Raw genomic sequence first — 25,566 nt, 5'->3', positions numbered from 1 at the left:
TTGTGTGGTGTTGGGTTGGTTTTCTTGTGCTCTTGTGGGCTTGTTTGTTTTTGTTTGTTGTTTTGTTTTTCCTAATTGAATATCTCTGCATAGTCTCTTCGTTAGTGACATACCAGACAAGAAGAGTCAGAGAAATTGCTTGCCTCCTCACACCTCATACTTTTCAAGCCATCTTTCAGATTTGATTGCATAGCATTTATAAAATGTGCTCTATACCATGAACCTTTCTTTGTCACAATACAATTACTTTAATTATAAATGATTTAACAAAGTCCATCGAGATCACAAAAGCCTATTATAGCAGTGTGCTCATATTGATGTGCTGTAGTTAAGACTGCGTCAGCATTTTCATTATAGCTGTTTTCCAAGCTATGTAACTAGGATGTGTTAAAAAAAAATCTAGACTGAAATTTGACATACAGAGGCTTAGCCAGAGAGTTAATTTGACACTGGCAGCCGTGAATAAGAGATGGGAAATTGCCAGAGCCATAAATGACACTGCTTTATAGTAAAATGGCTGCCTGTTACACAAAGCCAATTATTGCAAAAATAAAAATTGTCTAATTCTTGAATGTTTCTTTACTTGTCATCTTTCATGTAGGACAGAGAATGTGAAGGATTGAGTTACCTTGTAAAGGTCTGTTTTCTTGGCAAGATCTGAATTTGTAAGTGGACCCAAATTAATTCAGATTGTTTTATTTACCAAAAGGGAAAATAGATGTCCATCTGCTGCCTGTAAAATGACATCACTGTCTCAAGAAAGTTGGTCTTCAGTGGCAATTGTCTGAGATCCAAGTTGTGTCCTTGGCTTTTTGGGCTGCCTGTTGGTCTTGAGAAAGCCACCTGTGTTTGTTACCCATTCTGAAATGCAGACCAGAGCTCCTTGATATAGGCATGCCATAAAGGTTGTAGTGGGTACACTGTACTTCAAGATCTTTCAGTAAAATAATTTTGATGAAATTGCAAGCTATTAAAATCAGTAATTGTTGTGACTGAAATGCAGTTTTGTACTTAAGCATCACTGTGTTGAGAGCAGCTTTTAAAGACCTGCAAGAAGAAGAGTTCTTGGTCTACATTGTATTCATGTTCATGTGTCCTTACTTACAAATGCTTTTGGGGATCTGCTGGAGTAGAGGAGGTCTTTGACAAGCGAGCTACTGGTTTAGGTAGTTGTCTTTACATTTTAAGACAATTCTTGGCACAACTGTACTGATACTTTTGTTAAAGCACTAGACTGACTTAAATGGCTTGACCCTCTTTTATTCATGTAGCCTGAGACTAGAGTATAAATTGTGACTCATCACAACATGAGAAAGTACAGAAGAGCATCTTTTATTTCTTTTGGTGACATGATAGAATTTATGAGGACATGCTGGCCCTGACTAGCTGGGTCTGGTATTTCAGTTGTGAAGTTATCTTCTAATAAGGTAATGCTGGCTTTAGCATGGTGCTGCTGCAGGCCAAAATTTTTCTACAGGTCATTAAAACATCATATTAATTTACAAAGTCTTAGTTTATACAGGAACTACAAAAGTTATGGAAATAATTGTCCCCCTTTCTTTTGCACTTAAATACCATTAAAAACAGGAAATTAAAATTTAATAGTGCATTAAAATGGTAAAATGTAGGCTGTGGAAGAAAGCAATGGAGGAATGAATTCAAACTGCCTCAGTCTATGTAACGCAAGGCACGTGGGCGGTACAGCACACACAAGTTTCAGATAAGTAGGCAATCCTACTGCATATATGAATGTGCACGCAGGATTAGTGAGCAACCAACTTAATTTGTAATTTCATTTATTTATTTGTACTTTTACTGGTGTGCATTTTAGCATAGTTGCATTTAGGTAGTTCTAGTTGTATTTAGTTAGTTCTTAGGGTTAAGGTTTTTGATTGCCACTAGTTGGATGTCATCAAAAGGGCTGTGGCCCCTCACCATCACTACCCTTTTTAATCCTTTGGGAAGGATAACACCTGTTACAAGAGAATCTGTATGCTATTAAATCACTTTTTTTCTGTTAGGTACTGCAAAGAACTAATATTCAGTAGGAACTAGTTTTTCACGTAATTGATAGGACAGAAGTACAAATTTTTTATTGTTCTTAGAGAGTAAATCTAAAATCAGATGCTCAGTGAATATAGTGTCACTTGAATTAGTTAATGGCATACTGTGAATCTGTTGAATGGACTTAGATATGAGGGGCAGTCATGAATCTGAGACAAAAATACAGGACTTCTGCTTTGTGATTGGAGTGTTGGCACATTGAAAATTGCACATTAATATTTTATGAAGTATAACCAATAGAAAATGGTCTCTAAAGGTCATCCTTGATGACCATCTTTGATGCTTAAGTGGTATGGAAATTTAGTGGACAAAGACTGATTATAGAAGTTCTTTAGAAACGCGCAGTTGTCAGGAATTTTTGCACACTGTAGTGTATCATTGGCTATAGCTATGTTGAATTATAGTTGGCAACACAGCAGTGTTCCAGGTAGGTCAGGAATAGCCTAGTGCTCCTAGCAGAGTTAGCAACACTGGAATTCGTCACCACCCACACTGGCTCACTTATTGCATTATTCTGTGCTGCACCTCCATTTTCACTTGCACTTAACTTGTTAACAGAGAGGTTGGGTGTTGATGTTCTGCTGCTGTCCTGCCACATGAATGAGTAGTATTGCTGTCTTGTATCAAAGCAAGGGGCTTTAGCAACTGAAAACTTCATAGGTGTTTTCAGTAGAAAAGTCAGTTATTTTTTTGTCTCATTCTAACTCCTATTTATTTTGTTGTAGTTAAGGTAGAAAATTACTTTTAATCTGTTTGTGCTTTTACTTGAAGCAGTGGCAGAAAAATATTGCATAAGCTATACTGGCATTTTTAACTGCAGAGCAGTCTAGGTGTTTTCCTCTGTTTCTCTAAGTATGACCTACAAGATTTAACGCTCCCCAAGTTCTTGCAAGTAGTAAAGCATTAGTGTACTGCAATTTTTCATGGTATTTTTTGGAATCCCCCCTTTTTCATTAATAAGTCAGCTGAAACCTTCCTCTAGGTTAAGCACTTCATAGACAGAGAGGCAGTCTACTCGATCATTTCATACACAGTAGAGATTAATATCTATTTTTTGTTCTCTAAATTTGTATCAGCACAATAAGGACAGTTTGCACCTATGTTTTGCCTTTTAGGATGCTGGGACTCTTCATCCGTGGTATTGAGGAAAACAGCAGATCTAGGCGTGATGGTCTTTTCCATGAAAATGAATGCATTGTGAAGATAAACCATGTGGACCTTACAGATAAAACCTTTGCACAGTAAGTGCTGGTTCATTAACACTTTTAACTGGCCAGGATATTATACAGTGCTGTGTTTAAATGATTTGTAAAGGGATTAATACTGATTTCAGAAAAAATGCCTATAAAATCGATATGTGACAGAAACGTCATCATTTTCTTTCTGAAACCTTCAAATAAGGTGAAATTCGAAGTGTTTTAGTAAACTTACTGTGCTTACCTAATTTAATAGCATTAAATTTTGTAGATGCTATCTTCCCTTTCTAGTTTTTTTATTATTTTTACCATATTCACTTTGTAATTTTTTTCATAAGACCTTCAGAATGAGTCAACATAACAGCATGGTGTTTAATGTTCTTTTGCAAATGAAATAAGATGTTTTTATTGTGCTGCAGCTTTTCAAGCATTAATTTTTAAAAAAATACTTCTACTGTCAGACCATGATTACTTGAGCTAAATGGAAAGTCTCACTTCTTATGACTTTTATTAAAAGTCTGTTGACATTTATTATCTATCTCAAATAATTTTTAACTAACAGGTTGTTTTGATCATCTATGGATTAATGTGGCATTGTTGCACAAAAGAATAGCCTCTCAAATTTCACAGATATTTGCTGTAGTAATTAAATAGTAATTTGTTTTTGCTCTCAATCCATATGTTTAGACAACTGAATGATTGTTTATAATATAACAAAAACCTATTGAGATGTCAAGGGAGTCGAGGCTTAACTTTGTAAACAGTAAGCCAAATGTTCAAGGCTTCTAGACTAAAATCAAATACATTAATTTCACAGTTAGGAATAAATATTTGCAAAATAAGTTTTCATTAAACCAGTGTAGTTCTGTAGCATAGGTATTCTTGTTTCTGGGACTGCTTTTTTCCCCTCCTGATAGCTTTTTAGTTACAGCTTTCTGCATATTTGGTGGTAAAAGCACTTTGCTTTTACAGAACAGTTCTATACATGCCATTCTCTTCCATCCATGCAATTCCTAAATAAGATATCAATTATAGGAGAACATAATTGTCGCTATCTTATTAAAACATTCATTACCCCACTGTGCAGTTTTGTAATGAAATTTTGCAATTAAGGTTTGCTTGAATCAAAACCTCTTTTCAAAATCCTGTGTGATCCTTTCTTTACAATGTGTTGTCTCTTCTGTGTTTTCTTCTGAGTGTAACTAGATCTCCAAAGGCTTTCAGCCCATGAGGTGTTTGTGGAGTGGAGGACTCTGCATGTTTTTCTGTAAGGTTACTAGATTGTGGGGCAGTTAGAAATACTTCAGGAAATTTTCTAGTTCTCTGTCAGGCTTTTCTTCAAAATGCAACATGCAGGACACTTTCTAAAAGCTTGTGTAAAATTTTGGGAGTTGGAAGGACTATTTTACCATAAGAGTTAGCTTGAAGAGATCAGTCTTGTTAGACTCTCTCTCTCTCTCTTATTGGGATAGAAAAGTGATTTAAAGGTGGCTCAGAGCAGAGTCTAATTTTGTTAGGCCAAGTTTCCTTATGTTACAAAACCAAGTAGTGTGGTTGCAGTGGCAATTGCGGAAAAAATACAGGTATTGAGGGCTCAATGTCTGTTTGGGGACTGGGGAGAACATTTTTTAGATGAGCTCTAACATGTTCCCAAGTCTTCCAGTCTTCTGCTGAATTATTTTCCAAAATACCTTTCTACATAATCTCTCTTCCCTGGCTGTGGAGAATGACTAAAGAAAGACTCTTTCCGGGTTGAAACTAATCTCTGTGAGCATGCCTTTAGTTTTCATTTTGCATGACATAACTGTACTAACCTGACAGAAGTCCAAGTTACAGAAATCCACTAATTGTGAAAGCTACAACAAAGTGTGGTTCCAATGACTGTTGACCCAGAAATAACAATCAGATTCTCCTTCGAGAGGAAAATCTGTTGGCTAGTTTCAAATTGACATTTCTTCATAACCCTTGTAAAAGCTGTTTTAACACTTACTGTTACATGCTGTCTCTTTCTAATTTCACCAGAGACTTTCTAGTATTGCTCCTGACAATTGCTTCTTCTGCAGCTGTAGCAGCAGCAGCCTACTTTCTGTATTCCCTTGTTTATAATAGCTATATATTGGGACTGTTGGTCTACTTTTTCATTTGCTGCTAATCTATTCAATTACATTCTGTTGTGCTGCAGAGTTTCTAGCACCTCTTTTAACTGACTCTCTTACTTCTTTAAAGTATGCACTTGGGGTCTCAAGAAATATAAATTTCTCCATTCATTATTTTTTCCCTTTGAAGTGTAGCCAGTTATTTTGCCCCTGAAGACTGCATTTAGACTTTCCCATAGGACGTCTTGAGTGATTTCCACTAATTTTTGTTTGAAGGAGATCTTATATTTTTTCTTGCATATATTTTAAATATTAACCTTTTGAAACTGAGTTATTAAATTACCTTGTAACATAAGACCAAGCAGCTACTTACAAGGATGAAGATGGGGTATGAAAGAAACAGAGTTAACATTTTACATCCTTTATGCTGGAAGTGTGCCATGGCTTCTATTATCAGGGTAAGGTCTGTCCTTGAGAACTTTGACAGGCTATAGGTGAATGGATAACCTATAATCTCCTCTGAGACACTGGGGCCCAGTCTGTTACAGCTCTGAAACAGAACCCTTGAGGGTGATACTAAAAGAATGCCTCCCTACAACATTCTCCCTGCTACCTTTCTTCTCCAAATTTGAGGTTTCTCTCTGGCAGCATCACCTGTCAGTGAATGTTGCTATTCTGATTCTTGATGCTCTTACAGTCAGTGTGGCAAGGCTGGTTCTTTCCCTCAGCAGTACCCATTGGGACTGACCCCTGACTTCAATGTCTTCATGCTACAGAAAACCCTCTTAAAACAACCTCTTTTCCACCACCTGCTGTTGCAAGGTGGATATATTGTGCAACTCTGTTCATCTGGGAAAGCAGTAGGTGTGTTTTCAAGACATTTATATTTGCAGTAGCTTCCTTCCTGTGTTAGTGTAAAAAAAAAAATTATTTCAGAAGTACTTTAAACATTGATTCTGTTACATAACTGAGTGTAAATCCAAAGCCAAGACTTGAGCAAAATAGTGACTCAGACTGACAAACATACCACAGCAGGGTAGGAGATAAGTACAATGTTCTTAGAAGGACTCTATGATTTATTTAAAAATTAATGTGTAGCCATTACTTCCCCTCTTGCCTCAATGCAGCTAAGCAGAAGTTTTCAGTTTTTAATTCTCAAACAGCACTTCAGCTATTTCTTTTGTTTGTACTGAAGTGGTCTTTTGCAGTATGGAAGAAAATCCATCCATTTCAACAGAAGTTAGGAGAGGAAAGCATAGAAAGAGGAAAGTCTCCTTTGTTCCTTTAGAATCCAAGGTTTGTAACATGGCTTGATTGTCCAAATCTACAGGTTATTTAAAATCCTGAGAAGGCTTTATGAGCAGTTCTGTTGGCCAACTTGTCTTAATTGCCTTACAGTGCATGGGAATCTGAGCATGATGTTGTTACCATGGTATCAGTTCACAGAATTATAGAAGGGTTTGGGTTGGAAGGGACCTTAAAGATCATCTCATTCTACCCCCACAGGCATGGACAGGGATGTCACATACTAGATCAGGTTGTTCAGGGCCCCACCTAGCCTGGCCTGGGACATTGCCAAGTATGGGGCATCCTCAGCTTCTCTGGGCAACTTGTTCAAGTACCTCACTACCTTCTGAGTAAAGAATTTCTTCTTAATGTCTGGACTAAATCTTTCTCTTTTTGTTTGAAACCATTCTCCATTGCCTTATCAGTATCAAGGGGAATAGTTCCATTAAATGCTCTAACACAGTTTTTGGTGTTGCATTTGAGCACATCTGTAAAAACACGGATTATGTGAAATCTTCATATCCACATTGCAAAAGGTTACTGCTTGAAAGATGTGAGTAATATCAGCCTATTTATTTATCCATTTATGTAAAAATGCAAATAATTGCACCACTTTGATCATCAGATTTTTTCTTAGTGTCTATGTATCCCATACCCTCATCCTATTTTATTGCTGTGGTATCAGCCAGGAGTTGCATTAGGGATTACAAAGGAATCTGAGGAGCAATTAGACTGGATTTGGAAAAAATGGAGAGTTGAGCTTGCTTGGAATAGATGTCTATGACAGCAAGAAAATACATAACAGACAAGCACTTGAAAAAAGCAGCAAGCTCTATCTTGAGCAGTCTTTTGCCATCAGACCTTCCCTTTCTGATGCTCTGCATGAAGAAATGTGTTCATCAGTTTATTCTGGCTGGTGTGTTTTCATAGCAGCTTAGGAATTCCAACAGATATGCTGCTCCTACTTGAAATGTAAGGAAATGCTGTAGTTTTGAAATCTTAATTCATGTGTATTTTTCTAAAAAAGGGATGCTATAGATGTGAACATAAGGTAAACTTTCATCTTATTCACTGTAAACAACTTCAAATTTTGCCCACATTTTCTAGTTTGTCATACAAATTTTCTTATCTTTCTTTTAAAGGGCTCAGGACATCTTCCGTCAGGCAATGAAATTTCAAAGTGTCATCTTGGAAGTCCTTCCTCCATATAACCGAGAACAGTATGAAAAGTCTGCTATTGCTCCTCTTTGTATTCTGAATAATGAAGAAGGAGTTACAAAAACAAAAATTCCACCTCCTCTTCATCCAAAACCTGCTGTGAAAACTATTAATATTTCTGGAGCAATCTTGGAGTCAGGTGTACAGGGAGCACTGCAACAAGCTAAGAGTCCCAACCTCCCACGTCTGGGTAGAAAGCCGCCTTCTCCCTCACTGTCTCCACTTATGGGATTTGGCAATAAGAGAAATGCAAAGAAAATAAAGATAGACCTGAAAAAAGGTAAGTCTTTGAGATGATATGATTAATTCGATATCATGTCCTCTATAGTAATACCTTAACTTTTAATTTAACAAGTGACGTTGAAGACACAAACAAGTTATTTATCATTTAAAAGTTCCAAAACTTTCCGAAGGTATAGCAGTGTAAACAGTAATCTTTTCTACAGTGGGCTTTTTCATAAATTTTGGAGGTGTGTTATCCAGACTTACTGATTAGGACATCTGTTGCTGACTGTGGAAGCAATTTCATTAGCAACAAGTGATTTTAAGCGATAGTTCAGTCTTTTCACATATATAGAATCAAAGTTTGAGCTGTTTGCTGGTGACCTTTGTTAATTTATTTAACCTACTAATTGACCTCAACAGCGTTATGACATTCTTTTAAAGATATGTTTAAAAATCTACTCTGCCATTTCATGTTTTCCAAGAGCTTGACCACAGATTTACCTGTCTTTCCCTTTTTTATTCTCCGCAACCCTTTCTTTTTTTCTTTCATATTTATTCAGCTGTCAGGAGGCCAAATTTGTGTGTGTATAACTTTAATTGCTGCACCATGCAGCTGTCTGTCTTTGCATGGAATAACAGGTTTAGGAACATGTAGTAAATTGTGCTTAAGAAATTTCCAATTAGCATTTGTAATTTTTATTTGATTTCTGTCTCTGATTTGGCTGAGAGTAAAATTTGATCCTAGAAGTGGCCCTTTTGAAACTGTCTGTAACTTTATTCTCATAACACATTATGAATGTAATCAAGCTCTCACTTCTTAATTTTTGTTGTTTCTTTACCTAAATCACTCATTTTTACTTCTGAACTCTTCAGCTTTGTGTTAATAAAACCCACTTAAGAATGTCCCTATTCTAGATCTAATGCTTTTGATTTTGAAACATTTATATTTCTGGAAATTTTATCAATGTGATACTGACATCATGATATCTTTGAAAGCTACTACATGGGTAGAAATACCACTCAATATAAAAAGATTTTTATGGACTCTGCTATTCCCAGTGATTTTAGTTGCTTATAAGCAATACCTGCTAATATCTATTTTACTCCCTAATTACTTGTTATAACATATCTGTTAACACTTTAGGTTGTTTATTTCAAAGCAGCAAACAACTTCACTAATGGAAGCTTAGAAGTACCACTTTGTCCTTTCTGAACAGCACATCATCAAGTTTTTCATTCAAATCATGTGATATTTTTCCCATTTACCAAATTTCAGTAAAACCTGCTAAATTATATTTATGATTATAAATAAACAATTCCAATTCCTCTGATTCCATGAAAAATGATTGACATTAAATTGAAGACTAATATTGTAGTGACCTATAGAAAAGGTAAATGCTTTAAAAAGAGAGTTCTTTATTTTTTTTTATTATTATGTGCTTACCCAAGTATTTGCATCTGTTGCTGTTTTAAGAGTGTTTGGGTATGTGTTTGGACATCAATAGACTTCTCCAGACCATGCAGAAGATTGGCTTGTGTTTACAGCTTTTTGTTTACTTTCTTTTTTTTTTAAGAGTTAACATGACTGAGTCTCCAGGATTTTTAAGAGTTAACATGAATGAGTCTCTGGGATATCTTGCTGACATTGTTTGCTTACTTTTAATGATCATTGTTTACATGTTGAAATTTATGTTGTATGTTCTTTGTCTGACATTCTAGGTCCAGAAGGACTTGGTTTCACAGTGGTTACCAGAGACTCTTCAGTACATGGTCCTGGTCCAATCTTTGTGAAGAATATTTTACCAAAAGGTGCAGCAGTAAAAGATGGTCGTTTGCAGTCAGGAGACAGAATCCTGGAGGTTAGGATAAACATCTGTTGTATTTGCATTGCTTAAAATTGATCGCTAGCTTTGTCATAAATGTTCTATTTCCTCATACATATTATTGATGTATGGAACTGCAGTCCTTGCCCTTGGTTTAAAAAGTCATTCTCACAATTTCTATGTCACTTGTTTGTCAACAAGTGCTTTACACCATGAGGTGGAAAAATGGTTCTTTTCACAAGGGTCCTTGACGTGTTTGAACAAGGGGAACCTGATAAAATCTTGGGTTTTAAAACAGATAAATGTGTTGATTTAGGACCAAAACATGTCTTGCCTCTTAAGCCATATACAAAAATCTCTAGTTAATATCAAGCTGGTAAAGTGCTCATTTTAAGGCAATTTTGCTCAAACTGGTCTGTTGAAAATTTTCAGATATCTTGTGACTTAAAATCTTATTATCTAATGGGTTATTTCTACTTACTAACCTCAAAAAGCTCTTAAGGTAAACAGTTTTAATACTAAGGTCTTGTTTCTACACTTTTCATCTTCAAAGTGCTTTACAAACTAATTAAGCCTCACAAACCCCCTGCAAGGCGAGTAAGTACTACAGAGCTGCTTTAACAGATGGTGAAAATGAGGAGGAGAAAGGTTAAGTAATTTGTGCGGGGCCAGAGGGGGAGGCAGTATGGGAGCTGTTGCTGATTCTTCTTTGCTCTCAGTCACTGAATGACACCTGTGTTAGGTGAGGAGAACCTAATAAACCAGTCAGAGATAAGACATCCTCTGTTCTTCTGTGGCTGATAGGTGAATGGACGGGACATCACTGGCAAGACCCAGGAAGAGCTTGTAGCTATGCTGAGAAGCACAAAGCAAGGCGAGACTGTCTGTCTGATTGTGGCTCGTCAGGAGGAGGCCTTTCTACCTCGAGAGCTGGTAAACTTGTTATTCTTTCCCAAAGAGTGACTTTGAAACAATTCCATGGTTAAATACTAGCCCACTAAATAGAAATTGTCAGCTGAGAAATGACAATAAAAGGTAGTCACATAAGGCTTGTTTCCAAGAAGTATTTATACTCAAATTTGATTTTGAGGGTGTTTGATTTTTATCTACTATAGATGCAATTCCACACAATCTGATTTTTCATCCCCAAAAATGACAGCATAAGCATAACTCACAGGGGAATACTGTAAATTAATTTTGCAAGCGTGAGGTCAAGCATAACTAAAAATGGGTTATTCTCTTTCAGAAAAGCAACAAGCTCTAAACCAGAAATTTAAAGTGCATGTAATGAGCCTGCAGCTTATCACTGGCAAACTAGTGAGGGTGGCTGCCCCCAGGAGATGTCTCATAAGTCAGGTGCCCAGCTGTAGGAGTGGTGAGGAATAGAATTCTGCTGCACTCCTTACAAATTTTGGAAGCAAGCTTTTCCTTGGCTGCTAGCCTTTGACTTAATAGGCTTTTGGTTGTCTTTTTTTTCCATCTGAAGTGCTTAATTTTCACTTTTGTTTTCTATTAACACTGGCATGAAACTCTGTTCTCTTTTCTCTCACATAGAGAACTGCATCAGAGTAAAAGTGCTATCTGATACATGCTTGTTTCCCCTCAGAGAAGGTCATTTCTTTGGTTGCCTCTTCCTTATCTTGATTGATGGCTATACTTGACCTTTCATTAAGTCCTCAGGATAAGGAAAGGACAGCATTTCCTGCTTTTGTCTCATTTTATCTCCTTCAAAGAACACAAACTGCCTTCATCCTTTCCTTAAGATGCTGCCTTCTTGCTTTTCCTTTAGACTGTTGTCAGGATCTTCTACAGAAATACTCCATTATGTTTCCTCACAGAACATTGCTGACAGTTTTCCTCTTGTTTCCCTCTTGCCAGTCAGACATTGCTGAGGTCAGGGTTGCCCATGACAGGATAGGGAGCTGGAAGGGCGTTCAGGTTCTCTCATGTGAGTCTTTTCTCTTGTGCTGCTGCTGCCCACTTTTTCTTGTGAGCAGTTGTGAAATGTTTTAGCTAAACTATTTTTGTATCCATTTTTCCTTTTTATTGTGTGATTTTTAAGCAGCATAATGGTGGTTTTCAGCCTTGTAATTGGGCATTTGTTGTCAGTGATTGCCAAAGCACCGAAGTTGGTCATTGAATTGCTCTGCTGAGTAATCCCTGAGCTGTAGAGTCAGTGTCTGTGTGGATCAGAGGGAAATTTGAGTCTTAAAGTACTAAATTATTTATTCTATGCAGAATTTCTTTTCATTCACCAGCTCTTCTAAGTAAGAGCTTACTTTTTGAGAATGCTAGCCATTAACAGTGTTTTCTGGGTTTTTTTAAGTTATAAAGCACATTACTTAAAAAAATGTACTTTAAAAAGTATGCATTCTTCTCTTTTCTCTCCTGTTCCCCCAATATTATACTTACTATGTATTGTCATGGTGCGAATTCTTCTGGAAATCACTGTAGTAGTGTGTGTGTATAAAAGATTGGAAGAACCCAAAGGCTGTTTATAATTTCTACCTGCCACAATTGTGTGATAATAAATTTTAGTCTCTACAGCAAGGATTAACTACCTTTCAGTGGGTGATTTACTTATGACTGGCATGATTGAAATCCAGGAAGTAGCCACATTTATCCTGCTGGCTTGACCTTCTCTTAGATTGCTTTCTCTGTGATAGAATGATGCACAAGCGATGGCCCTGACTGTAACAGTGATGATGTGGGAATTCTAATACTGCTCTGTGTTCCTCTTTATCTCAATCAAGTTCAACATAATAAAAATGAGAATTACTGAAATACATTACATAAATTTATGGAACCAGCCATCTAAATTAAAAAGCCCTTCAGCAACATCTGGTAGCTTACAGCAAAAGTGTGAGTTACCATCCCACTAAGCTACCAGATGTTGACGCTAGCACAATGCTTGTTAGAATTCATGAGGTGTCTGAGAATAGTCTTAACAAAGATTTTTTTTTAAAAATGATTTAGCTTTTTTGTTTGGTTTCAGCTTTAGCCATGATATTACATTGGACTAATCCTCTGCTACCTCAAAAGTTACAGTACTGTTTCATCAAAGAGCAGAAAAAATGCCAGCACTTTAAATGTTTGTTTTTGGAAGGAAAAACAGTGGATAATCCAATGTTTTTCAAGGACAGCTGTAACTGAGTGCCCTGACAGTGTAACATGCATGCAGAATTTTCCTGAATACTTGGGGATTTTGTTAATGCCTGGCAGTAATATGGTAATTGCTTTATCAGACTTGTTCTTGCTTTGTGCAGGTCTCCAGGGACTGTAATCTGAGTTGTTTTCTTTAGATTCCCTGTTACCTGTTGAAAGCAAAAGGAGAAGGGCCACCTAGTAAATGAACCCACTCCCCACAGTTTCCTATGGCAAAGATACATCTGGAGGCTGGACCCATTATTAGGAACCCATGCACAAAACCACTTCTGAGCACGTTGCTCCACTAGAACACTAGGATTTTTATGTGGATTTGCTGGAGAGAATTTGATAACTGCATGGGCACAAAGCAAATAATATAATGAAGTCACACTGGGTGGCATTTTGTTGCATGGGTCTGTAATAATATAATTTGACTTTACCTTGTAATAAAGCTGCAGCCTGGGGAAGGCTTGGTCTCACAAATATTTTCTCTCCAGTATGATAGATGGGAACAGAGTTTGGGTGTTTTGTTACTGTGATCTGTGCTTATGGATTGCTAGCAAGTAGAAAAATATATTCAGAATAGCAAGCCTTTGTCACAGCAGCCAAGATAGGATACAGATGAGGATGAATCAGTGTTGCAAAAAAGTATTATTAAGTTTTAGGCAATTGGGGCTTTGGTTACACTGGTTCTTGCAGCATCTGAGAGTTACAGCGTTTGTGCATAACAAAGGAAAATAATTGAAAACCTGGTATTTGTAGGGTTGTTACTCCTTTAAAAAAAAAAGATATGGAGGCTCTAATGAGATTTTTATATATATGTATTGAAACAGATTAGTGAAGTAGAATTTGGACCAACCACAGGCTGTCCTCCTTATTATCCAGTTAGCCAAATGTTCCCAGTAATTCATGCCAGCTGTTGACAATGTAGCAGCTAAGTAAGGAGCTGATTCCAAAACTCCAGGGGAAGATCTTGATTCACTTAATTACCACAATCTACGGAGTGGCCAGTGATTAGTGCGTTCTTTAAGGTGCATTTGGGTTTTAAACTGTAACACTCTTTTCTAGAGGATGGTGAATATTACAGAAGAAACCTGGTTGAACTGAATAGGTTTAGATTTTCCATCTCGTCTCACAGTGAATGGAATGCACATTATGGCTATCATTCTATTGTGTTTTGGAAATAGAGTGTTTTAATCATGTGTGTCTGTTGCGTCATGTTTTTTCTCTAGGGGAAATGTATGATCTGAAAGTGCCATTTCTTTTAATAATGATGCAAAAATTACTTACTCCCCCTTCTCTTTCTTTATTGGTAAAAAAGGGAATATTGCTTGAGTGAGAACAGCTCCAGTGCAACCCATTCTGTGCTATGATCCTTTGCAATTCTTTATTTTGTATGATGCACAGCAGCAGAGGAATATGACTGTTCTGCAATTGGCAGAAATAGTATAGCGCCAAAAAAAATTGCTTGCATTTTTCTGTAAGTTAGAGCATATACATCGTAATTTTTGCATACCCTTAATTTTTTGTTTTAAAAATCTCTTTGACTTACAGTTGCAACTGTAATTGCTATTTCTGTGGTTTCTTGGCATATTAACTGTTGCCTGAAGAATGGGGGATGAAAGGGAACAAACCATAATTTTTATAACAATAGCTAAATGAACAACAATGTACTAAACTTGTTATTGGTCTTTAAGTCTTTTTTCACATGTGTATTATACAGGATGGAAGGAAGCAGGATGAGTGGCAAGTTCAATTAAGCATTTTTTCTACTTACCATATGATTAACTTTTATGTTTTAGTCTTCCCCCGATTAATTTCTTCCACTGCCTTGAACTTATATGCCTGAAGGAAAACCAGTTGGCCTATTTGTTTTAATATTCAAAGCTTAATTTCTATTACTTCCTTTTAATTGTTGCTTGCCTTTTTATGTGCAGGAAATAATAAGTGAAATTGCAGCCTAGACTTAACCATTTTTGCACCTGTTTTTGTAGTTCAAAACCATGATTCTAGTGCTCAATTATCCAGAAATGGACAAATAATTTCAGGCAGAAAGTGATTCCAGCATGTACTATTTCTCTATTGTGTTACCTCTGTTGTAAGGGAGATGAATTGGATAGGAAAAAAAAGAAGTATATATTGAATTTTATTAGCATACACAAGAAGGTGTTCTGTGTAATGAAGACAAGGATATTGTGAATGTACGTGGCACCTTTCTTCATTTATAAACTATGTAGATTTTTTAATATCCTGGGGGTTTTAAAGAAAAGTTTCATTTTTGACCTTTTCTCTTCATCTGGAATAGTTGAGAAGCGAGTGTAGGTTGTGTCTACCAAAACGTATATTTTTAAAGACAAATCATTGTGTACTGCAGCCTCTCAGAGGTTTTCAGCTTCATTATGTATTTCAGAAGATGCTTACTATTTCATTATTGTTATTCATTATTTCTATTTCATTAGAGTACTGGAAACTTTGAGGTTTGTTGATTTGTTGTGCTCTTTACAACACTCAGTGAGAGATCAGTGTTAAGAAGGAATCTGACAATTTTTCCTGTCACATTGAAAAGTATCTCTTTATCCAGGGTTTGTGTGTGACTCCCTAATTTACCAAAGGGGAATAAATTGCTTGGTAATCCATGTACCTTTAAAAAGCGGTTGTGTTTTGAGCTCTCATATGCAGTGAAGTGTCCATAAAGGTACCAGCACAGCAAATGTGATTTTTCTATGTGATAGCAGTTGTCAGCCTTTTTGAGGCCACAGAGACCTTATTGCATCTAGTCTAATGTTGCTTTCTCTGTCAGGCCCATCAGAGTGTTATGATCCAGCTATGATTTGCCTTTCAGAGCCCGCTGTTCCTATATTCCAGCAAATACAAGGAACCTTAAAAGGATGGTCTGAAAGACCTGTTCATAACCTTCATTGCCTGCAAAAACCTCTGATGGTGTTCTGCCTGCTAGTAAAGAATAGGTTAGAGAGGATGCAAGTAAGGAGAGAAAAGCATAGTGTTGCATTATGAGATAATATATTCATAAGATGTGTTATGGGATTACTGCCCAAAATTCCTAGATTTAGGAACCCTGCCTCAGAACACTGCAAAGTGAAAACTGCTTACTTGATAATATAAGTCTTAGCTCTGAGGTTGCCTGAAATTATTTGGAAGCCCACTTTAATGTATGAAATCATAAGTATATATACATCAGAATAGAGGCATATAAAATCTGGTCTTAACAGAAATTGAGTCTTCATATGTTTTAGATGCATTTACCCAGGTCTACAGCATTTGCATTTAATAAAACCAGAGTATTTGGGCAATTTTTAAATCCTGCTAACAAATGTAGTGCCTTGCCATTTACAAGGGTCACCAGTTCTATTCCATATACCATATGAACATTTCTAAAATCTTTCTGTCTTAGAATACATAATTTAAAGTTTTCCTAGGCTGACTTAATGTAAAACATACACATGTGGTGTTTGAAGTAGACATAAAAGAATTATACCCTGCTTATTGCTTTGTTTACCATACCTTTAAAAACAGTAAGCATTAAAATGAGTAAAGAGTTGGGTTTGTATGCCACCACGTTGTGACCTGTGCCTGGAATGAATTCTGAAATGATACAGTGGCAGCACCCTTAAATTCACCCTGAAAATACCACGCAGCCTTCCAGCTTCACGTGTGAAAAGATTTTAGGCTCTGGGTGCCAAGGGGTATTAACTGCACAGGGCTCCAGCTCAGTGGGGTGCATAAGCACATGGCTTACCCCATCCGTGGGCTGAATATGGGTGTTTTCACAGTGAGGCTGACCTTGACTGAGGACTGAACTAGTTACTTTTTCTCCCTCTGTTTCCTACAGTTATGTAGCTTAAAAGGTAAAGTGAAACTGCATTTTTTTTAATGTTGAGGAGCAGTGCACACTGAATAACAAATGCAAAACTTTTGGAAGGGCCAACCATTTCGTTGGTGGATTCTTCAATAGGCAAGTCAAGCAAACTGAAGAATCCATTTCTGAAATGCACTGTATCTGCCTTGGATGAAGAGCTGAGTCTAGTTTTGTCAGTTTTTGAAGCTATAGTTCCAGAGAGTCTACATAATTCAAACCAGACACATTCTATCTAACGTGACACAAATTCGTAGTGTACTGTGTTAACATTAAAATTATCCAAGCATGCTATCATATATCTCCATGGATTTGCTACTGCCTTTCTTGTCTTAGCAGGGTGTGCCATTAGTGGCCATTTAGTTTTTATTGTAGTATGGAGTACAGATAATTTTAAAGCCAATATAAATGTCAGAAATGCTAAAGATGAATACATGCGGCAATGATTTCAGTTATTTACTAGATTGTGACAAGATTACAACAGTGTATTACCTTTGAGTATTACTTTTAAGAGTGTTACAATATGTCTATTGCAAAATACAGTGCACATTTTGCAGTGGCTTAATGACTGACCTGTCAGCAAAGTATTTCTTAATTGTGGCTAAGTGCCTGGAAAGAACGTGGAGCATGATGCAAATAGGGAGTATCTTCTTTTCAAGCTTTTCTGCCAATTATAGGTATGTGGTGCCACAATGTAAATATTTTTATCAGAAAGTCATTGCAAAAGGATGCAAATGTCTTACTTCCTTTATAAACCTTTGAAAATAACCCTCCTGGGTCTTTTGCCTTTTGCCGTCGGCTCTGAATGGCACCCCAGGGAGTTGACATCTCTTATCAGAAATGAGCAGCCAGGCAAGGGGCAGTCAGCATATTGAGAGGCCATATTAGTGTGTTGGTCAAGGGCACCAGACAGGTACTGAAAGGTCTCTTGTTGTGTCAAACAAATGCTATTTCCTTCCTGCCTGAGTGAGAGCTAATTTTTTTGTAAGCTTCTCTTTTGGCAGAAAACACAATGAGGATATATAAGGCAACCTTTCCAGTGAGAGATTAGCATTAGGTTATCACAAATCCACAGATTAAAAGTGCTGTGGTCAATGAGAACAGATATTTTATGATTAAATAAAAGAACTAATTGAAAGTGGTGTCCCATGGTAGACAGAGGATTGACACCATGTTGTGTAGATAAAACCATGGACTAAGTAGAAAGTGGAAGAATAAAATGCACAGTACTTTTCTCAAAGGTTGTAGTTCTGATTGTGCTGCTCTGGTGACTTAGCAGTTGTGTATTTTGGGAGTAGGAGGGGGCTAAAAGTATATTCTCTGTGGTCTTTAAAATACTGAGAATTTATTGGTGAGATGAGTAAAATTTTAGATTATTTTTAATAATCCTTTATTATAATATTTTAATTAAGAAATCAGACATCTGAGGTGTAGAGATGTGCTTCTAAAAATTAAAATCATTGGCAGGAGATTAATTAAATGTATCATGAGACCCTTAGATACAGGTTTTCAGTCTGCATTGCTGAATATTATTTAGTACTGTGTTATTAGGGCTTTCTGCTTTCATATCTAGCAAACTCTCTGTTCTCTCACCTTCATATAAACTCTACTCTGAACTTTTCTGTCTGGTTTCTGGTGATTTGGTAGATATCAGAATTGATTTTACTGAAGTTGCATGCAGGTATATCGGTAGATAAAAACATTCCAGTCCTGATTTCCCTTGAGAGGGACAGTAGTACCTGTTTGGTTGTTTGCTCTGCTCTGTTTAACCACCAAATCTGGACAGCAAGTGAAAAGATTTCCTCTCAGATAACTTCTGTCTGTTGCCTTCTGGTTCAGGAAAGAGGGAGGAGATATTTGTCTTCCCCAAGCAATTGAGAGAGGTGGGGAGCTGCCTAGCATGGTGGATAGTGCAACCAGGAGGGAGCTTTGAGCAGCAGCTGTGGCTGGCAAACTACTGTAAATATTAGAGAACAAACATCACTAGGGCTGCAGGGATGTGATTAGCAGGAGGGGACTGTTGAGAGCTTGCTGCAGCTGTAGAAGCCATTGAAAGGTGACAGCTAAGATTTAGCAAAGCTGAAGGAAGGACCTGCCTAGCAAGGACAAAATAAGCAGTGGAGACTGACTCTTGAAGTGTTGGGTTGTTTTTCAGTTTTGTGTTGGAGTTTTGTGGTTGTGGGTGTTTGTTGGGTTTTTAACTTGTGTCTCTGCTGAGTAAATTTTATTAGTACTTTAGAGTGTTCCTTTCTCAATGTACCCCTCTTAAAGGAAAGAAATGAGCAAGAAATTGGGCAAGGGAACAAGAGACCTGCATGGATGAATAGAGAACTCCTGTCATTACTCAAGCCTAAGCAGGAAATACACAGGAGATGGAAACAGGGTCAGATCACTTGGAATGAATATTGAGGCGTTGTCAGAGTAACTAAAAACAAGATAAGGAAGGCCCATCTGGAATTAAATCTGGCCAAGGATGTCAAGGACAACAAGAATGGTTTCTTCAAATGCCTCCATAACAAAAGGAAAACCAAGGATAATGTGGGGGCATTATAAACATAACAGGGAGAGGGTAACAGAGGATGCAGAGAAGACAGATTTACCAAACACCTTTTTGCATCAGTCTTTATTGACAAGGGGGTTCTTTGAGTTTCTCTGGGATTCTCTGTCCTGGGAGACAAGGGTAAAGGAATGTTGGAAAGAATTTCCCTTGGTCAAGAAGGATTGGGTTAGAGAACACCTAGGCAAACCTGACATCCAAAAGTCCATAGACCCTGATGCAGTGCATCCACGAGTGCTGAGAGAGCTGTAGAGGCCTTTCATAATCACATTTGAAAGGTCGTGGAGGTCAGGAGTGGTGCCCAAGGACTGGAAGGAAACAAATATCACCCCAATCTTCAGAAAGGGCAAGAAGGAGGATTCAGAGAACTCTACATGGATGACAAGAAGGTAATCAGGAGTAGCCAGTATGGATTCACTAATGGTAAATCATGCATGACTAACCTGATTGCCTTTTACTATGAAACAAGTGCCTGGCTGGATGAGGGACATTGTCTACCTCGACTTCAGCAAGGCTGTCAGCACTGTCTCTGACCACATCCTCACAGGCCACCTCAGGAAGGGTGGACTGGGTGAGTGGACAGTGAGTGGACAGTATTGAGAACTGGCTGAACAGTGGCACAGGGTTTTATTGGATGCCTTGGTGTCCCCAAGGTTCAATACTGGGCCCGTTATTCATCAGTGACTTGGATGAAGGGGCAGATGCCTCCTCAGCATGTTTGCTGGGAGGAGTGGTTGATCCCCCCCAATTCTGTGCAGCCCTTCAGAAGGACCCTGACAGGGTGGAGAGATGGGCAGGGAGGAGCCTTCTGAAATTCAGCAAAGGTGAGTGCAGGGACCCACATCTGGGGAGGAACAACCCCATGCACCAGCACAGGCTGGAAATTGCCTACTGGAGCAGCTCTGTGGAAAAGGACCTTGGGGTCCTGGTGGACAATGAGCTGTTCCTGAGCCATCAGTGAGCCCCTGTGGCTGAGAAGGCCAATGGGATCCCGGGTGCATTAGGAAGAGCATTGCCAGCAGGTCACAGGAGGTGATCCTGCCCCGCTGCTCAGCCCTGGTGAGGCACATCTGGAGTGCTGTGTCCAGTTCTGGGCTCCTCAGCACAAGAGAGACAGGGAGCTCCTGGAGCCAGTCCAGAGGATGGCAACAAAGATGATCAAGGAACTGGAACATCTCTATTATGAGGAAAGGCTGAGGGAGTTTGGGGTTGGGGAGCCTCCCTCACTGGAGATATTCAAGAACCACCTGGACACAGTCCTGTGCTATGTGCTCCAGGATGACCCTGCTTGTGCAGGGGCATTGGGCCTGATGACCCACTGTTCTCCCTTCCAACCTTACCCACTCTGGGCTGTGTGAAAGTCCCAGAGTCTGTAGGCCAGGCCATCTCAAAGCTCCAACCATCCTGAGGAATCACCACTTAGCTATCTGGACTTCGATTTGTGTGAAGATTTCTTGTTTATCCTGCTACAATTGAGTTACTTTCCTATGTCTGCTGTAGGGAATAGCTTCAGTGGTTACTATCATTTAATTCCTGAACTGCTGGGGTGTGATACATATATATTATGGAAAATACATTATGTGGTTGTTGACTGGGTAATTTATAACATAAAGCTGTAAGTTTTTTCTGGGCTAGAAACATATTTGTGTTGCAGCTCATTTCATCCATTCTGTGTTTGAGTGAGTTCAGAATCTAGGATGATCTTGAGGTAAAAAGTGTTTCTAATAGAATTCAAGATTTAGTGTATTGGAGAGGGTTTCCTTTACCAGACCATAATTCTGCTGATAGTGGTTGCTATATTGTAAAGTATTAATGTCTTGGGGTAATGTTTTAGCAAAGTCAGGGAAATAGAAGCAGTAGGAATCCAGCTCTGTGAGTCACTGTCAGCATTTAATATTCATACCTGCATATTCTAGGAACAGAGGCCATCATTCATTAAATTAGTTGCCCAAATGAAGCAGTTAATTGATGAGCTGTTAACTTAAGGATGGCTGGAGCTCTTTTTGTCATCAGTGAAAAGGTATTGCTTGGGAAGAGCATTATGATCAGGATAATTATTTGAAAACATTTAGAAATTATAGGATGAAATCAAGATTCTAGGTTTTGTTCATCCTTCTTTTCTCCTCTGGTTTTCCTTCTTTCTGCTGCTTCTTACATGCTCCAACAAATAAAATTTTCAGTTTTGTATTTGCATTAAATAGTCTTGATGTTCTAGACTTACTACCAGGCATTTACTATCAGATGCTGTACAATGAGTAGCTGAGGAAAATTTTAAGCAAGTAAAGACAGAGTTTATTTTTCGTACAGTGAATTTAATCACTGACTTGTAGACAGGCATCTCCTTTCCTCTTACCCATCCTGTGAAATCTTTGAATTGACTTTCAGCCTCCATCATGGGTAACAAATTTTTGATAGTACTGTTAGACAAAGCTCAATGTTATTTTAAAATCAGCTTTTGCTGGGTCTTTGGATAAAGCTAAATATAAATAATGAAAAGGAGAGATGGTTGGGATGATTGGACTATGTTAAACAAGTAACTTGTGAAGGACTTAAAAAATATTACAGGGTTCTCCAGTAATAGGTAAAAGCAGCTTACATTAAATTTACTGACATTTTGATATGATTAAGTGATCTATTTCATAGAAATTTTGTAGCAAGGAAAATGGTAGACAAATGTCAGATTCCAATTTAAGTACTAAGGAAAACATAGGAAATACTGACAAAAGTTTGCTGTACTTATGTGGAGTCCTGCTGAACACACCTGGGCATGCATAGAGTGATATGGTAGCTTACTTAACAAGCTCTAGTGCACAGCATAATTATGTTAGAGGAAGCTGGGAAATGGAGAACACTAAACAACTCTTTTGGGTGACCAAATTCAGCTTTAAATGAAGTCCTAGTTTGAACTGAGGTAGTGCTGTAAAAGGGAGATTGCTCTGGTTAAGACAGGCAGGAGCACCAAGAGCTTTCTCCTGTGCTAACAGCCCCCTCACTACCTTTCTTGGGATATGGGCAAAGACACAACCACAGTATTGACATAGAGAAGGGGCAAGTCTAGTGCAGATGTCACAGATTCAACTGGAAGGAGAGCAGAAAGACACAGGAACTGCTTGCCTAGGGAAACAGGAAAGTAATAACAAGTCCTGTCCTAAAGGCAGGAGTCATCACATGTCTGAGACCCTGAGAAGAATTGCTTCTGTCCAATTCTTGACAGGATGTGCCAGTTGAGTAGAGTTCTGATCTAAGAGTTCAGAATCAATTGACGAGAATATGTGCAAGTTGAAAAAATCAAAAGATTTGGCAGAAAATCTTTTCTCTAAAACCTTGAGAAAGTTAAACACAAAATGGTTATGTTAGAAGGCCGGTAGTGGTTTTTTTCCTTACGCTGGTTCTTCTGAAGTCAGATGAGGAGTGTTTACAAGTTATCATTCTGTACTGCTCACAGTTGTTACAAATCTATAGGTTTTAGGGGCTAATGTTCAGGATGTCCATATCCCAACTAAGAAATAAAAGTGACAGACATGTGTAGCTGAGAACTCTGTACTTCTGGTGAACAAAAACAGAAACACAAATGTGTAACTTTGGTATTGGAGATGAATGCTGGTATCAAGACAATTGTCAGTATTGGTGCTGTCATTTTTATATTTGGCAGTTAGGCAAACTGTATTGACTTTAATGTCATGTAGTTACATTCCAGGAAAAAAATTTAAACATGGTGCATATTGGGATTTAGTTTGATAGTCAGTTTTCTGGCTGATGTGATTCCTCTCTAACCAGTGGCTTCTCAACAGTGAAAGGGTATCTGAAATAAATGCAAGTATACTTGGGTGTTACTGTTTCTTCAGGATATTAATTTCTGCCCTTAGTTCTGGGGTCATACTTTTGTTGATCAGACAGCATGATAGCTGAATGCACAGGTGTACTCAGACTGCTGAGGAAACATCTGTACTGCTGGCACCTTTGCTGACAATTGCATTGATACTGCCTCTGCTGCAGCTTAGGTCCTGGAGGTGATCTCTCACTGGGGAAGAGGAGGAGTGGCCCAGCTACTGCACTCCTTGTATGTGGCCTCCACTTGATAATGTCATGTAAGAATTTGACACCCTTGGAAGCAGCAGTCAGTCATCTTTCAACTTGTAATCGACTGTGTGCTTCCTTTTCATAGTTTTTTTTCCTATTAATTCTTTAATACTACTGTTTCAAAGAATAGAAAATGTCCCAATGACAAGAAACAAAAGCTTATTAATTGTCTTAGAGTTATACGGAGAAGGAAAAATGGAATGAAATTGAATGTGTTGCATAACATTCTGCACTAACACTTTCCATGAACACTTCACACTTCATTCCATAATAGGTCTCTTTGTCCTTGTTTTATTTTTGAGGTGTGCCAATATAAATAATTCAGGCAAAACTTTGACTTTATTTAATTTTATGAGTCCAACTACTTTTAAAAAGACAACCACATCCCCTTCCCCTCTGCCCAGCAACAGAAATCCCTACAAAACTGCAGATACAATGTACAGTAAAAGAAAGTTTTTTCTGATCTTCCATAGCTGTGTATGCTTGACTTGACAGTCTTGTAAACAGCTCTCTAATCTAGAGAAAATCTTGGGATTAACTGATACCAGAAAGAAAAAGGAGTAATCAAACCTCTATGGAATCAAAGTATGTACTAAGGGAGTTAGTGCAGAATACGTTACTGTGCTTTCAATTTTCGCCTTTGCTTTTGTTACACCAGCTTTGCTCTGCAGACAGGTTTAAGGGAAGGATAATTTCTTAAGGATGAAACTCAATTTTCAAAGGGGAATGGGATTTAACAGTATAACTGTCGTTAGAGTTTGTGAGCTGCATGTAAAGATGTTGAGAGTTTTATGGCTTACATTTTTAATGCAGCTGTGTATAAACGTCTTTTCTACATTCTGCTGCAACATTAGTTTTATATCATGTGGAAGTAAGCTATTTTACCTTCTATTTAAGCATATTCCCAGGTATCATTAAAAATAACATTTTAAGCCAGATCTTGTGACAAAATGTCAGCTAAATGCACTGTTGATTATAAAGCTGTTTCTTCAAGCTATTTTCTGGAACAGAGGACTATTTCTTATTGTACAGTTGTGTGGACACCACTCATGCTGACTTCTCACCCCTATTTTCATGCTTGTTTTCTCCAACAGAAAGGAGAGCCAAACTGCAGTATTTTTTCTCCAGAAACCACAGAGCAGCTGACCTTTGAGATTCCTCTGAATGATTCTGGCTCTGCTGGACTTGGTGTGAGCTTGAAAGGCAACAAATCTCGGGAGACAGGAGCTGATCTTGGGATTTTCATCAAATCAGTTATTCACGGAGGTGCTGCTTTTAAGGTATGGAAGAAGCACATCAGGAGCTGAATGTGTTAGAATACTGTCATTTCTATGGTGAGGGCTGAATCTCACTTGAGTAGCATTCTAGGTATAAATACCTTTGTCACTCATTCCTTTGGGTGAACTACAAATATAACACTTTGTCTCGTGGTTTCTGGGGTTGTGTGCGAAGCAAGAAAGTCTGCCAAGGTGAAAATGAATTGGTGCAAACCTTAGGGAACATTTGGATGCTGCAGGAAATGGGGAAGGGGAAGAAGGATAGATATGAGTAGAGGCTGCTTCCAGCCTTCCCACGGCCTACAGGAAAAGTTTGATTGCTCAGTGACGGAGAAGTTGATACCTATGACTGTGCTTATAAATAAAAAACTCTCATAATTTTCTTATTTTTTTATTCAGAATATTTTTATTACTTTATTAAAAATATGTCTTGGCAGAGCTTGATATCAATTGTGCAGAAGTTATCAGTTGTTCCTGAGGTGGATTGAGTTGGTAATATTAAATTGGTAAATGACAATATTATGAGTTGTTCTGTTCTTTCTAAGCACTGTACAAGGACTGTTGTATATTTATTATTAAAAAGTATTTCACTTATTGTCTAATCTTTAGGAAAGCTGTTGACTGCATTTTTTTTTGCCCCAAATAAAACTTGGAAAACGTAACTTCTCTGAATTGGAAACAAATTACTTAATCTTTCAGAGCTAGTATGTTAAACACCTGTA

General features: G+C 37.8%; 1 protein-coding gene across 3 annotated transcripts in view; it reads left to right on the top strand.

Annotated features, from left to right (window-relative positions):
- Positions 1-25,566, top strand: part of PARD3B (par-3 family cell polarity regulator beta) — a 392,403-nt gene that overhangs the window by 172,107 nt on the left and 194,730 nt on the right. For all 3 annotated transcript variants that reach the window (XM_071434745.1, XM_071434744.1, XM_071434743.1), the window contains exons 7-11: positions 3,180-3,305; positions 7,786-8,141; positions 9,806-9,945; positions 10,714-10,842; positions 24,662-24,847. In XM_071434745.1, coding sequence (XP_071290846.1) covers positions 3,180-3,305; positions 7,786-8,141; positions 9,806-9,945; positions 10,714-10,842; positions 24,662-24,847 — 937 coding nt within the window. The remainder of the gene's footprint in view (positions 1-3,179; positions 3,306-7,785; positions 8,142-9,805; positions 9,946-10,713; positions 10,843-24,661; positions 24,848-25,566) is intronic.

Source organism: Agelaius tricolor, unplaced genomic scaffold (genome assembly GCF_023055355.1).
Source record: "Agelaius tricolor isolate 1412-34295 unplaced genomic scaffold, bAgeTri1.0.p SCAF_10, whole genome shotgun sequence".
In the NCBI taxonomy this organism is placed as follows: Eukaryota; Metazoa; Chordata; class Aves; order Passeriformes; family Icteridae; genus Agelaius; species Agelaius tricolor.
This window is presented reverse-complemented; position numbering and strand designations above follow the sequence as displayed.